Source organism: Pholis gunnellus (assembly GCF_910591455.1).
Source record: "Pholis gunnellus genome assembly, chromosome: 6".
NCBI lineage: Eukaryota > Metazoa > Chordata > Actinopteri > Perciformes > Pholidae > Pholis > Pholis gunnellus.
Window position 1 is genome coordinate 5,874,407 of NC_136532.1, and position 15,712 is coordinate 5,890,118.

Here is a 15,712-nt window from a genome sequence, read left to right on the forward strand (position 1 = left end):
GAGTCATGAAACAATTATGTTTTCATTTTCCAATATATGGCAAATAACACAATTAAGACAACTAATTAGTCCCCCACACATTTGATGTTTGGGGGACCCACACCCAGTGAAAACGGGTCCGCGACCCACCAGCTGAGAATCACTGGTTTAGGCTATATTTAGTATATTATAATTTACAGTTTCATACTATAAAACACAACAACAGAATCGTACTCAAACATATTTACAGTATCATACTGTAAACCAGAGCAGTTATACCATAAAGCACAATAATGGTACAGCTGTTTTACTGTAAAAACATAATTACAGTAAAAGTAGTGTAAACAGGTAATTGCGTTAACCAGTAACAATGTTTTCCAGTAAGTTACCGCAACAATACAATAAAATGTCCTGAAGTGTTGGTTCTTACTTAGTTGTTAGCCCACTAAATGAGCGGATACCACTCTGAAACCGGTAATTCAAATTACTAAAGCGTTAGATTTAACTCTGACATGTGTTTAATGAAGTTTTTATTTTATTTTTTAGAGTAAAAATTATTCACACAGGATTCTGCTATGTTATGTGCTATGACAGGTCCAGGATTTATGGTTTGGTCACAGAGAAGGTTTCACTCTGACAGGAAGCAGGTGTTACCAGCAGCATCTGGTCAGTGGACATATGATGGCAGTGCACACACACACACACACACACACACACACACACACACACACACACACACACAAACACACAGCTCATGGTGTCTCACTAAAACCCATAAATTCTGCACTCTCCACACTGACCCTCATTGACGAGGATCCATCACAAGCAGAAGGTTGGAGTTTACTCAAAAGGTCGTCATCGAACACACACCACAGAAAAAGCCCAAATAAAGACCATGGTCCAGATTAACTCATTGTTACTGGTCATCAACAGTAAATATAAGGAAACTGCGGTAAAATAAATGAAATAAACATTATACATTTTGACTTTGTATTGCACAAACAAGACACCTGTTACATAGAGTAGGCCTATATTAAAAATCAAAGTCAAACTAATCTAAACCTGTGCAAAGATACACACCCAATCTGTACTCGTCACAAAAATTTAAATCATGGAGACATTTATCTCAACGCTTCATCAGACATGACAATAAATGGAAATGAGCAGGAGGCACAAAGTGACGCTGGAACATTTTAGCTGCAAACGAAAATAATTATACGGTTTGAATGTTTAGAAGCGAGTTCAATTTCAGTGATCTGACAGCAACAGCATCACTTCTGCATCCGAGGGGGCGGAAACATACAGCGACACGTTTTCCTTTTTTACAGGAACGTCTCTGAGCTTTAAGAAATAAAACCTCTTGACAGACAGTTACTGTAATTAGCATTATGGATATCGTACAGACACTATATGCCGTAGTCATGTGGCAGCTGGAGTTTGTAACATGTAATCTCTGTTATCGGTGCATTAGAAGTTTGCATTGCCAATTTATAAAGAAAACACCAGTTTAGCTGATGTCATAGCAGTTAGAGCTGTAATTGCAGTTTTTGTGACAGTTTAGTAGACCTGCAGAAAACGTTCAGACTGAGCTGTTGTCCTCGTAAGACTCATATGAACACATCTTAGTGTTGAGGGCGTGCAGGATACGTTAAGTACGTGGTGTGCTTGGCCTGGCTCTTGCTGTCTATCAGAAGCAGCTGGTTATTGTTGTGGTGGGAAATCATCTTGTCGAGGGTGCCGAAAATCTGCAAGAGAGAGAACGAAAGATAAAGTGAGGTTTATCGAACAAAAAGCCTAGAATTCTCCCAGAATCCCCCTCTCTCTCTCTCTCTCTCTGTCTTTCTCATTTGCCTCCCCCACCTCTTCGTTCTTCTTGCCCTCTTTTCCGAGAGCGTAACCTCGAGCGTCCCCCAGGAAGCGGATGGGAATGTTGTACACCTTCTGCTGGTAGAGCACCGCGAGGGTGTACGGCTGGCGGCCGCCCTGAGCCGAGCTGTGTCGTATGAGAAACGCGCCGTCCTGCAACGAGGGAGAAAACAGCAAGCAAGATTAAACACTTGAGTAGGGGACAAAAAAAAAAATTGGAAAGGAGAAGAAATGTTTTGGGAAACTCTGATAGGTGAACAACGGCGAGAAAGAGAAATAAGTGGAGTAAAAACATATTATACAAAGCAAGTACGTTTCTGACTCAGGTTTGGCTTCTATTTGAGTGCCAGCAAACAACATGCACATAAACACTCAGCAAACGTCCCCATTGTCTGTTGCTTGGTTGAATTGAAATGACCCGATTGGCCGATTATTATACCTTAAAAATGAAACACAGAACTGTTGACTGGCTCACCTTCTTGACCCTCAGTAAGACATCCTCGGCCGTCTTCCGGTTGCAATCCCCAGCAAACCACTCTTTGCCCTGTAATGTGACAGAGATACATCAACAAACAGTAAAACAGATTTTCATTTTTCATTTGCGCGGATTGATGCCATACCTCGTTCCCGCATTGTTTGGTCGCCTTCATACCACCAGAGGAGGCTTAGAAAAAGAAAGCCCGTCATGTGTTTCCCCAGGTTTTTTGGGGGGAAATATTGGCAACAGTCAGATGTTTAAAAAAAGAAAAGAGTATAAACCGTGCAGTGTTGTATATTACTTCAAATGAAGAATCTAAGCAGAGACCAAATGATCACAGTCGTCCCTCACGATTAAAATAATCCAAATACTCTCTTTTTGAAAATAAATGTGAGCTCACCAGCAGGCTTAGTGTCTGCCACAGGAGGGTTGAGAAGGCTGGAATCAAGACCAAAAAAAAAGCTGATGTTAGACACTGAATTTAACGCTGATGTGTTTGCGGAAATGAACGTAAATCGTTGCAGTTTTAACATTTTTGACTGATGTTTCATCCGTCTAACAAACCTGTGCTTAGCTTCCTTCAGGTTTGCTGGCAGAGAGGGCTTCACAGTGGGTGTTGGTGGGGGGGGTTTGGCGGGAAACGTGGCGCGTCTCGCTTCGACTGAAGGAGCTACAGAGACAAGATGTGCACCGTCATGCTCAAAATCATTTCTTTTGGATGTGTGTGTGTGTGTGTGTGTGTTTACTGATATCTGACCAGCTTTAGCAAGGACAAAAGATGGTGGTCTTTACCTGTTTTTAACTCGTTCAAGGAAGGCAAGACTGAATTCTGAAAGGAGGGAAATAAAAAATGTTACTACCGTGTCACTGCTGATGAGTTTCTTTTTTCCTCCATAGCAAATGGTATGAAAATGAAATGAAAACTTCCATTTCTAATACAGGCCTTAACAATATCGCACTGTGATGAATAGACATACTCACAGACTGAGCTCTGGGAACTGGAGGCTTCATCCTGCAGATAGAGAGAGAGAGAGAGAGAGAGAGAGAGAGAGAGAGAGAGAGAGAGAGAGAGAGAGTTCAGTTTCATTACATGTTAAGTGCCAGTAATTGACTGGGCAATGTCAGTAATATCTCTTGCCACATTTGCATTTTGCATGCAAAAACACAGCATCGCTTATTGTCTGATGTGTCACGGAGCACCAAGCTAATCAGACCAGATTAAATAACTCGGTGAGTGCATATCGCCTTGCTCTGGTTTGGCAGTGGGTCGACGGCGGCTGGTTTGGACCCAGGTTGAGAGGTGCACTCACATGATTTTGGGAGATGGTACGAGCCTCGTGATGGGAGGCGGAGGCATCCTCATCGGCGCACGATGGGAGGGAGAGCAAGCTGGGAAGCAGCAAGAAAGGGGACTCGTCATTTTGATTATGCATTTTATCATCTGGAAAGACTTAGGATAGAATGGAGGTATGTAGTAATGTACAATGCTATTGTGAAGTGAGTTGACTCCGGACAGCTCGGTTTACTTGTATACTTTGGGATGCAAATAAATCTGCGTGAATTGAAGGAAATCCAATCTCTCTTGTGTTCTGTGGGTGTTTGTTACTGAGTTCCTAATAGTGAGATCCTGTGGTGTCTCACCACGAGTCAGACAGATAACAGTTACTGAGCCAGCCGTTAGGTATTGACTTTTAACATAAGTCATAAAAGCTGAGCATCGTCGACGGAAACAAAAACACAGCACCGTGCAAACTTTAAGTACAGAACCAGTTCTTGTGAAGCGAGACGTAAACATACCATCTGTAGGTTCCACATACACGTCATCGTTGTCTTCCTGAAACGCAAAATGACACACACATGAGACACAACACCAGGAAGCAGAGTGTTAGTTTCATTTGTGCTTCATAATTATTGGCTCGTTCGCAGGTGTGTGGCTGGTAACATCCGATCATATTCATGCGTGCATGGCCATTACAACCTGTTATATCCCGTTACACCTTCACACCAAGGCCTTTCTTTGGCTGTCTCCTCCCGTGTGTGTGTTAAGCTTTTTGGTATTGCTGATGTATCTATCTCTACTCACCTGTTCTTCATTCGGATCCAGATACACATCTGAAATGCAGAAAGACAAAATACTGTACAGTATACCACCATTTTTTCAAAGGACTTTCCGTCGTCTTGTAAGTTTCATCAGGATTTGAATGATCTGTCGTACATAATAGTTTTCCCAGCTTCGTTACATTGTCTTCTGACTGTTGCTGCTGTTAGTGGGATGAATAGGAAAGGTTTCAGGTATTCAGAAATGTGTAATAGAGACATATGGGGTCAGATCAGTCTCAATAATTGCAAATGCACACAGATAGACTCACAAATGCAAACAGAAAGATTCACAAATGCGCACAGAACAATTCACAAATATATTCGATTTACAAATGCACACAGAAGGATTTACAAATATATTCGATTTACAAATGCACGCAGAACAATTCACAAATACATTCCAATGCACAAATAAATAAATTACGATTTATATAAATGTAAAAAAAAAAATCACAAATATATTTCTGCATTTGTATGTATTTGTGTGTGGATTTGTATGTATTTGTGTGTGGATTTGTATGTATTTATTTGTGGATCGCACTGCATTCATTTGCAAATCGCTTCACATTCATGTACGGATTTTTGAGACTGTTCTGCCGTCGCTGGATTCTCAAATGCGTTTTTTTCAACATAGACCTGTCTGTAGCCAATCAGATGTCAGCCTCATTTTCAACCAATCACATGAGCGCAGCTTCATACATATTCATACATATTGTAGCCGTCTGTGTTCACCCAGAGCTCTACGATACCTCATATCAGTAGAGACCGGACCAAACTATGTGTGTGTAAACCATATGGTACAAACAATGAGGCCACTAGGCTGCTAGCGTAATGCTGCGGTTCACACCAAACACGATTCGCGCCGCGTTAATCGCGCCGCCGTTCTCGCCGGGGGACTATTTGTGTTCATTCGCGTGAATCGGTGAATCGCGCTGGACACGCCGGTGAGGGAGCGCGGCTTATCGCCCTGATAGCCGTTCAACTGTCCGCCGTCAACTGTGGAAAAAATAACCTCTATTTCTGCTTAGTACGTGTTGTGGAAGTCCCAGATATCACGGGGAACCAAACGCCGTCATGTCTGGTTCATAACATAGTCCGGAGGAGCTCCGTGGATTTCATCGAACTGTATTCACTGTGTCTAGCAAGCCACACGTCGGCTGTTTACTACAGCTGTATGAACACAACATAAACTGATTTGGCTATGATTTAACGGCAATAAACCAACAAAAAGGAACTCCGAAATAACATTTATACACATAGTTTGGTCCGGTCTCTACTGATATGAGGTATCGTAGAGCTCTGGGTGAACACAGACGGCTACAATATGTATGAATATGTATGAAGCTGCGCTCATGTGATTGGTTGAAAATGAGGCTGACATCTGATTGGCTACAGACAGGTCTATGTTGAAAAAAACGCATTTGTGAATCCAGCGACGGCAGAACAGTCTCAAAAATCCGTACATGAATGTGAAGCGATTTGCAAATGAATGCAGTGCGATCCACAAATAAATACATACAAATCCACACACAAATACATACAAATCCACACACAAATACATACAAATGCAGAAATATATTTGTGATTTTTTTTTTTACATTTATATAAATCGTAATTTATTTATTTGTGCATTGGAATGTATTTGTGAATTGTTCTGCGTGCATTTGTAAATCGAATATATTTGTAAATCCTTCTGTGTGCATTTGTAAATCGAATATATTTGTGAATTGTTCTGTGCGCATTTGTGAATCTTTCTGTTTGCATTTGTGAGTCTATCTGTGTGCATTTGCAATTATTGAGACTGATCTGACCCCATAGAGACATGTCAAGGACACAAAAATAGATTACTCATGACCTTCAACCTGAGGTTTTGGTCAACCAGAGTGTGGAGATAATCTTCTGTTGACAATGTGACAAGTTCCTTGTCTTTTAAATGTTAAACATTTTCGGCAACATTGTTCTCAGATGGGTTTGCCAATGAAATTGTGTCACTCGAGGTGCAGCTCCGCGGCACAACAGCAGGTGGCGCTCTCTTCTTTGTTCCAGTCACAGCTTCAATCTTCGCTTAACTACCCACTTCTTCTATTCATTCCACACAAACTGCTGTTGCTGCTGGAAACGTTAAACTCGACATGATCTTTCATGGCGCGACTGTATTGCTGCAAATGGCACATGGCCAATAAAACCAAATATGTGGTTGCCATATCACGTCATTAATACGTAGACATTCCTCTCAGTCAACAGTCATTTACAGGCTGATGAGGTACTTCTATGAAAGGACTAGTTGTGTGTGTGTGTGTGTGTGTGTGTGTGTGTGTGTGTGTGTGTGTGTGTGTGTGTGTGTGTGTGTGTGTGTGTGTGTGTGTGGTAGAAGTGATTACGGCACCTTCCTCAGTGTTGGATGCAGAGTCTGGAACGGGAGCGGGGCGGACCGGTGGGGGAGGCATCATCTTTCTCCCGGGTTTCTCAGTTCTGTTTATCTCAGGTGCTTTGAAGAGATGAAGAGAGGCGGGTTACACAGGGAATGAACACAAAATAACGTTTGTGTGGCTACAAATGAGTAAGAATTACTCACCTTTCTTGGTTTTGTGATCAGAGAAGAAATCTTCAGCACGTTGTTGAGGTTTCTGGGTGATGGACAATTTAATTAACAGAAATGCCTTATCTTTAAACAGATTTTAAATGTCTTGAACAAACAGAAAGAAGACTTCCGGGACACTGAGCTGTGGTTACCGAGGGTTTGGCCGGTCTGGGTGGGAGAACACCCTGCCTCTGTGGAGGCGCGGGTTTGGGCGGCGACTCTGCAAAATAAAAAGCAGGATCGAGGGACATTATTTGAGGTGAAAAGGTGTCCGTGCTAAACAGGAACCGTAAATACCCAATCTGCAGTGCTGTTACCCAGATAGACATTCTCCTCCACTTCTCTCTGCGGGACTGTCACAGTGTGGCGCTCACTGGGAGGCACTTCATACATGTCACTGTCGTCATCATCATCATCCTGCCATTTAGAGAATATAAAGTGTAACTATTTGTACCCCCCACAAAAAAATGGGAAATGTAATAATAATGGCATAAAGATAAGATAAAGATCTTTAAAAATGTCTCAGCAGCTTTGATAACTCAAGAACTTGCCGTCTACTTACAAATTCCTCCTGTGGCCACTCAAACCCTGCATTGTCATCTGGGGGGGGAAATACATCGATAATAGATAACGATGTATAGAACCAAGTAAGGAAACGTTGCCCCTTCATTCGTAGGTGAGGTTAAATCTCACCTGTCCTCCTGGGTGGAGCTGGAGGTCCACTGTCTCTGACGGAAAGAGGAGCTGTGAGACGCTGCTTTTCATGCATAATACATTAACAGCAACACTAATGGGGTTTTGCTAATGCACACCATACTTACAGGTTTTTCCGTTTTCCAAAGAAGCTCTGAAAAACACAGAAACCTCAGGTAAGTAGGCAGGGATTTAACACAGACAAAATAAACTTAACTGCATGCCAGGCTGGTAATCATTTACTTTAACTTATCAATCGCTTTCATCATCAGGTATGAGTCAGTGGCTGCTTTTTGGGGACGGTCCCCATGAAGGACAATAGCGCTTTATTTAGTGCACCAGGTGAAAACACCTGCTAGGTAACATATAGGTCCGAAATGTTTTTGTTAGGTGTACATACGTGTACACATAATTCAAGGGTGGGTGTTAGTGTAGAGAGTGCTGGAATACGTATTAAATGGTTTAATACATTATTTTATATGCATACAGTGTGTGGCAGTGACAGCCTGCGTGGAATTATTTTGACATTAAAATAACAACAAAAGGCTTCTTCCATGAATTCCTAATTTAATATACAAAATAATACAACACAAATCATTCTCAAGTGACTTTAAAGCTGTTTAGAAATTAATTTTACATTTAATATACAGTATATGATGATAGTTATGTTAGATTATTCTAGCATTCAATTACAGCTCCCATACCAGATATATATATATAAAGGAGTTATAGTTGTAGACAAATACATTAATCACTGGAAACTGTCCTATCTATAATAGTCTATAGTATAATAGTATTATAAATCAATTTATTATTTTTTGAATCAATTTTGAAGTATACTTTATAGTTCTACTCCTCAATTCAGAAGCAAATGTACTTTTAATTTAGCTGGTTACTACGCAGATTACAATTAATACGTTTAATTCAACATACAATAAACAAATAAATGACGATGTTTATTTACAGGTTAAGATCATTATTATACCCATATTTGTCTAGCTTTTTTGCCTTATTCTCAACTGTTATGTCTGTTTTTGTGTAAGTAGATTGAGAGCATTGTTTGTGCAAATACTGCCAATAAAGCTGATTCTGAATCTGACTTCATTTACCTCCAGGGAGAAATTCACAAGCTTTCCAGCAGTATATAAACTGATTACAATTAGCCCCACCTCTACCAGCTGCCACATCAGAGTGATACAAACATTACGATATAAATACCTTATTCTTAAATGGGACGTTCTGCCATAGCCTACTTTTATTTTTGCTACTTTGAGTATATTTTGATGCTCAAAACACTGAATGCATGACATTTACTTGTAACATAGTATTCCTACACTGTGGTATTGCTACTTTTAAGAAAAACATCTGAGTATTTACTCCACCTGACTTTTTTTGTAAAAGTAAGGGTTAAAAACAAGCTGGTCCCAAATAAAGTTGGAAGAAATGAATTCATTAAGGCAATTAAGCAGAAAGTAATTTTGTTTAACAGAGAAAAATAGACTGATATATTAAGATAAATTAGGTATGAACATGGTATGATGTAAATAGTATATTAAGTAGTTAAAAGCCAAACTAAATAATAAAACAGAGATTGTGCCTTAGATTTGTCTACTTTTCTTTGATTGGTCACTGTAGGTATCAGTCAGTGTTGTAATTGGTCGTAGGTCAGGAAGAGGGCGGGAGAAAGAGCACGGGTGAGACACGGGAAGAAAGAGAAAAAAAGAGGAGATACAGATTTGAAAAAAAAGAACTTGATGGAGTGACGAAATTGACGAAAACAATAGCCGTACATGCACTCTTCTCTATTAAATCTCGGTTAAATAGCCTGAATGTTAGTTTGATTCACAAATCGAGTAGCAATTAGACCCTAAACTATCAGGATTAAAGATGCGAGCTGCTCAGGTACGGGCTGCTAATTTATTGTATTTCTAGCATCGGCTAGCAGTAGTGTCGTGTCTTTTAGTTAGCTTGTGTAAGTAGCTGGTAAGTGAACAAATGTGTGCTTAGACCAAGGTCGGACAGACCCCACGGTGACCGGGAAAGCAGTGCGGGTCCTCTGATGAAGACGCCTGTTGGGCCATTCAGATGCTACAAGGTAGGATGACCCCATTTCTGACTGCAAAGAACTGCCAGAAAGTTCTGACTTTTGCATTGTGTGCATTGTGACGAGGAGCTCATCTCATCTGCAGTCTGGGTTCATCTTTTGGACCAAGAAGTGTTTCTCCAGGACCGACGCCGAGCTGTGAGTTGGAGTGTTTCTGTTGAGAATTAAGGCTCTGTCAGAGGAACTGTACCCAGGCCTATTATTTGTTATTTTAGTCTGTTGTGTTATTGTTTTCTTTCAACTGAAAGGGTAAATATTATTTGTAAATTTAAGAATGTCAGCTGTGACTGGAGGAATGCTTTAACCTCTTAAAACTGAGCCCTATTTTGAGGCCTCTGCTCAAAAATGTCATACCCATACTCAAAGGGGCTTATCTCTCTGACTACAAGGTCTATTTGAATAATTTCAATTGAATTATAACACTAACACTTGAGTGATTTGTACTACATGTGTGTACTCTGTCGCCCCCCCCCCCCCCCCCCCCCCCAGCCCCTCTCGGGTCTTGGTTAATAGTGACTGAAGTCCAATAAGAATGAAAATAATGAAAAGAGTTAGGGGTCCTGCATTAGGGAGCCTGCAAGCCGATTCAACAATCTAGATGCAACACCTAAAGAATACATTGATGTTATTAAGAACATTTTAGCCACACCTGAAACCGGTTAAAAGCTCTACTTGACATTTTAGAATGCTGTCAGCAGAAGAAGCTACGATATCAATGGTGTCCTGATTCCTGCATTGTTGCCCTGTGAATGAGTCTCGCAATTCACGCTGTCTGTGTTTGCAATGAAGTCACGTAACACGTGTGTGAGAGTCCTGCAACTCACCTGGAGCATTGAGAAAAAGAACTGTGAAAATGTCAGAGGAAACTGACATTCAAAACTCCTGGAGAGAGGCTAGACTCTAGCCTTTTCCTGGGTGGCGTCCCGGAAAGGGTGAGTCCTGGTGACTTTATAGATCTGCTGGTGAACTTCAATGGGCAATGATGGAGAAACCTGGAGGGGGGTGATTGTTAGGAATGGCCTACCTAATCTGAACCCAGGAGGTGCTTTGTTGTTGGACGTGCTAGTCATGGATTGGCCATAACAACACCATGTTCGAGTACAGAGCCGTCAATAAGGTTACTTGGTACCAGAACATCATAGGCCAATGATCGATGATTGACTTTCTGGTTGTATCATCGGATCTGCAGCTGTATGTCTTGGACTCTCGGGTTAAGAGAGGAGCAGAGCTGTCAACTGATCACCGCCCAGCACTTATTGTATTCGTATTAGTTTGTTGCACTTATTGTATTCGTATTAGTTCGTTGCACTTATTGTATTCGTATTAGTTTGTTGCACTTATTGTATTCGTATTAGTTCGTTGCACTTATTGTATTCATATTAGTTTGTTGCACTTATTGTATTCATATTAGTTTGTTGCACTTATTGTATTCATATTAGTTTGTTGCACCTATTGTATTCGTTTGTTTCTGCACTGTACGTTTTTATCAGTAATTTAATAGTAAATGTTTTATGAACATACGATTGAATTTAAATTCAATTTATTTGATGAAAGAAAGGTTACAGGATTGTTCATTTATGCTGTCAATTATAGTCCTTTGCAAGAAAATCAGCAAAACTCATAATCGGCAGGTCTGAGTTGCATCTCTGGCCTTTATTTTCAGCTATTTTGTTTGATCCGGTATTTTAAGTATCAGTCAGTGCCACCCGTGGTAATTGGTCGTAGGTCGTAATTTTTTCATTATAAAAAAGCAAACCAACAAAACTTGCCAGCCAGTGTTAACCATCATGTTCAGATAATTATCCTGCCTCCATCGAAGCTCCGCCCACAAAGATACGTCATCATGTCTACTAACAGAAAAGGCGTCTGTGAGCTACTTATCCAGTATTGCCTAAAGTCAAACGGATATTGATTTGTTTTTTTGGTGAGCCTTTCTTTTAGGTGATTTTAGGATTTTAAGTTTGGTGTGGTAATATTTTTGTAAAAGCCATTTAAGTTCTGCTTTTAGTTTTCCAGCAATGAATTGATTTGATAACTTAAATAGAGGTCATACATCATTTCAAAAGGTTATTATTTGTTATTTACTTTAAAGGAGTCATAGAGTAGTCAACTTGAATAGATCAACTGTCAAAGTTGGACTGTTTCTTTGTTTCATCGAATGGTATCATCATTTTTACCCAAAACAGGTAAAGCTTCTTGGCAGCTACCATAGGGAGCCAAAAGGCCCATCATTCCAGTCTAAGGTTGATTGTAGATGTAGAGTGTTAGGGTGCGACGTTTGTTTATATACTTCTGGTAAAGGTTACATAAGGTCGAGTTTCAGTAGTCTCACTGTAACTTATTTAGTCCTTGTGAATCCTATCCTCATGTATCTCTGTAACTTTTGGCTGCTGCCACAGTTCATTCACAATCAGTGTGTTTTTAAAGCAGAGATTCGTGAACACTTATCTGTTCACAGAAAAGTTCACCTGCAGGGATGTGGCTGAGGTTGGGGCGGAGGCGGCGGAGTTAGACACACCCTTCAAGCAAAATCAGGAAGTGGAGAGACAGTATCTCCGTTTACCCACAGTGCCAGGCAGCCGTAGAGGAAGTGTTGATGTCAGGTAAATTATTAAAGGTGGACAGAGAGGGACGGAGGGACTGCAGAGTTTCTATCTTGGCACACAAAATGTCAGAGTGTCACAGTCGCTGTACTGCTGATAAACACGGAACAAGAGATAAAAAGCTCCGAAGAGAACTATGCTACTCTTCTGATATTGACAAACGTTTCCTCTCACAGACATGAACTCCCAAAATATCTGCATTTTAAAGCCGGGTCAAGTTAAAGTGACCAATGTTCAGGTTTGTGTCAGCCTGTTCTTTCTGATGAACTATGTGTCAGATGTGAAAAGGGCTTTCAGTGTCCCAGGAGGCCAGCTGGAGGACTAAAGGAAAAAGTCATGTAACCATGAAATGAGATCTGATGCAAAGAAGGATGCACTGAACGTTATTCAAATGTGTCACTATTCAGACAGTAGAAGTAATGTATCTGTAGTATCACAAGCAGTCATAGATGTTAATACAAATACAAATAATAACCAGCTACAGGACTATAATTTAGTTTTTTACACTTGAAAAGAGAGAGATAGTACAATACTATACGTGTTAAACTAACACCACAGACACTGTGTATACCTAAACACACAATTCCATAGATCGATACATATTTAAGGTTGATGTATTTTGTTCACACTGTCCACGCTGCCTTTTCCACACTAGTCTTAGTGTGTTCACACATCACAGACTGGATCTTACCTCAATTTAAGTTTGTTTTTGAGAACGTACAGGGAACTCCTTCAACCACAAAACATTGTATCTGCATGAATTGTTGACACTACAGGAGGAGAGTTAAGCCCAGCCGAAAAAACCTCTCTGTAGTTAGATATCACTTCTACACACACAATGACAGCCTTGTTATAAAACGGGCTAGAGAGTGAAAACTATGAGCTAAAATGTTAAAATTTCGGGATGCCGATATGATGTTTTCGATCAAATATTTCTATTGATATTCCGATATTATTGTAAGGTGTGTGACCGTTTGTGGTTTCACAAAATATTTACAAAGTTAGATTTTTTGATACATAATCATCGTTAATTTGGATACAATAACTAAATACAGCAAATAATAGACCAGCTAGAACAGTCTGGTAAGTTCAGAAAATGACTTTACTGCAATGCAGCCTTTAAAACCAGGAAAAGACAACACTTATGTGAGATATTCAGCCTCATATCACGATATCAATATAATATAGATATATTGCCCAGCCTTAGTCAGGCATATTCTGACTGTTTTTTCTGTGACCCCCTGAGAAATGTGGGAACATTTGCACGAGACCTAAGAATAAAAACTATTAAAAAAGATCACCACTAACATTAAAAGTTAAAATAAACAAACTCCTCTCAGAATCAGATACAGAGTCTCTGAGAATTATGTTTTTATCAAAAGTAGCTACATTTCAAATAAGAATATAGTTCAAATCATTTCAGGTATTAAAGAAAATAAAGGCAGTACTTTGTCTAAAATTCAGACAAAACTTCCCCCACATGAGTATCAACTGTGATTCAATTGTGACACATGCTTGAGTGAAATGTAATAAATTCAACTTAGTTAACTAAGAAATGAATTTTATGGAGCAGTTGAGCAAAGAACAAACATAAAAGAAAGGCGAACAAACCTGGTTGACCTTTTATTCTATAGTAAAGCACAATGCTGATACCTGTAGTGGTCCGGGTTATTTTTACCGTTTGCCTTCACACTCCCACACAATGACAACTGTGTAGCTGCCATCATGTCTCTCCCGTATTCAGAACCCCCTCAGAGAACTCCCTTCAACAACACCTGCTCACTTCCCTTTTTCACTCCACCCAAAGTTATCAGAACGTAAACTGAAGTGTGACAAAAACAAAACAGTACTTCACCATTGTCATGATTTGGGGTCCGGTCTCTCAGCTCAAGTCATCAGAAAATGTCTTTGTTTCGGCTGCAGACGGTTTGGAAAAATGAAAGTGAGCGATACGGAAAGGAATGTAAAGAGCAGATCTAACTGATCTCATTTGCATTTCCTACCTGTGCCAGACAGACAGGCTCACCTGCTGCTGCTGCTGGACTGTCTGCCTTTAAATGAGCCGCAGCCACTGAACAGCTCAAACATGGCTCCAAGTGTCCCTACAGCAAACTGTTTATGGCCGTATAACCAACTGAGTTTTACATCATTTGCTGCAACTGGTAAATTAGCCTACATTTCATTTGTATTCCATTTGCAATCAGAAGGGGAAATTAATTATTAACTTTTGATACACACACACACATGCTATCAGTGACCCTAAGTAAGCTCTAAATGTCGTATATTGCGGTCATTGCAGTCATTAGAGGAGCAATATACGACATTTAGAGCATTTATATAGCAGCAAACAACTACATGCTGTGTACAGATGTAGTGCAGTAATGTCTGCATGAACAGAGAATGAAGTCACTCTCCCTCTGTGTGTGTTATCTGATCTTCTCTGTTGACGTAACCATTTTTTTTAGTGCATGTGAGCGTGCCCCACTGGCTGCTCTCATACTGCCATTACAGCTGATAAGACGTAACGAACCACCCACCCTCTGGTGCCCCCCTAAACCCTAAGGTAACACTGTTAGCTCTTTCAGCACGTTTCCACTGTTAGCACCGTTAGCTACGAGGCGTCAAAATGCATAACAGTGCTGTCTGTCTTCAAGTAGAGAGACAGACAGCACTGTTTTAAAAAACAAAACCAAATGCTGTGGATGTGAGATGTCAATGAATTCATTTTTTACATCTTTAAAGGTGTAGTATGTTACATTTGTTTGTTGGTGTTTGCATTCAAACTTGGCTCCTCCTCTACAACTCGTTGAGATTATTTATTGCAGCACTGTTGTATTTGACTGCATTAGTTTTAGACATGTGCACCTTTTAAATTGGCAACCAAGTGTAGGTTTTATTAATACCACCCCAATTTGTTTTCTTTTTGGCAATAATGCACCTTATTACTCATTACTGGATCATTTTTCCATTGCTAAGTTAATGGTGAATACATCTGTGTGGTCTATTTTACGTACAAAACAACCAGAAAGTTTGGAGGACGTAAACTGTAATTTATATTACATTTTTTCTTTTTATTATGGAATGTATTTTTCTGTTGTTTTTATCTATGTTTTATTTTATGGGCATTTATTTACTACATTCTGGTAATTATTGTTCATTAAAATGTAATTTCCATGTTTTATGGATGAATATGTAGCCTTGACCTTTAACTTTGAACACTGTTGAGTGAAAAATGACTCTGTAAGAGTAATGGGTACAGGCAAAGGCCCATGAGGTCATCTACAAAACATAGAGAGACAACCTCAGAC

General features: G+C 40.0%; 1 protein-coding gene across 1 annotated transcript; it reads right to left on the minus strand.

Annotated features, from left to right (window-relative positions):
• Positions 1-492: 492 nt before the first annotated feature.
• On the minus strand, positions 493-7,599 carry LOC306697999 (uncharacterized protein). The gene is made up of 16 exons (XM_079162129.1): positions 7,567-7,599; positions 7,322-7,421; positions 7,157-7,224; positions 6,999-7,050; positions 6,810-6,911; positions 4,407-4,435; positions 4,121-4,157; positions 3,634-3,712; positions 3,305-3,335; positions 3,116-3,152; positions 2,888-2,993; positions 2,724-2,761; positions 2,466-2,509; positions 2,321-2,389; positions 1,840-1,998; positions 493-1,724 (listed from the first exon to the last, which is right to left on the minus strand). The coding sequence occupies exons 2-16, from the start codon at positions 7,395-7,397 to the stop codon at positions 1,602-1,604; spliced, it is 1,050 nt and encodes a 349-aa protein (XP_079018255.1). The 5' UTR covers positions 7,398-7,421; positions 7,567-7,599; the 3' UTR covers positions 493-1,601.
• Between the last annotated feature and the right edge of the window lie 8,113 nt (positions 7,600-15,712).

Coding starts and splice junctions, on each gene's coding strand:
- LOC306697999 (XM_079162129.1), bottom strand. CDS start 7,397: ATGTATGAAGTGCCTCCCAGTGAGCGCCACACTGTGACAGTCCCGCAG. Junction 3,713..4,120: donor GTATGTGGAACCTACAGATG/GTATGTTTACGT, acceptor GCTGCTTCCCAG/CTTGCTCTCCCTCCCATCGT. Junction 1,725..1,839: donor AGGGCAAGAAGAACGAAGAG/GTGGGGGAGGCA, acceptor TCTCTCTTGCAG/ATTTTCGGCACCCTCGACAA.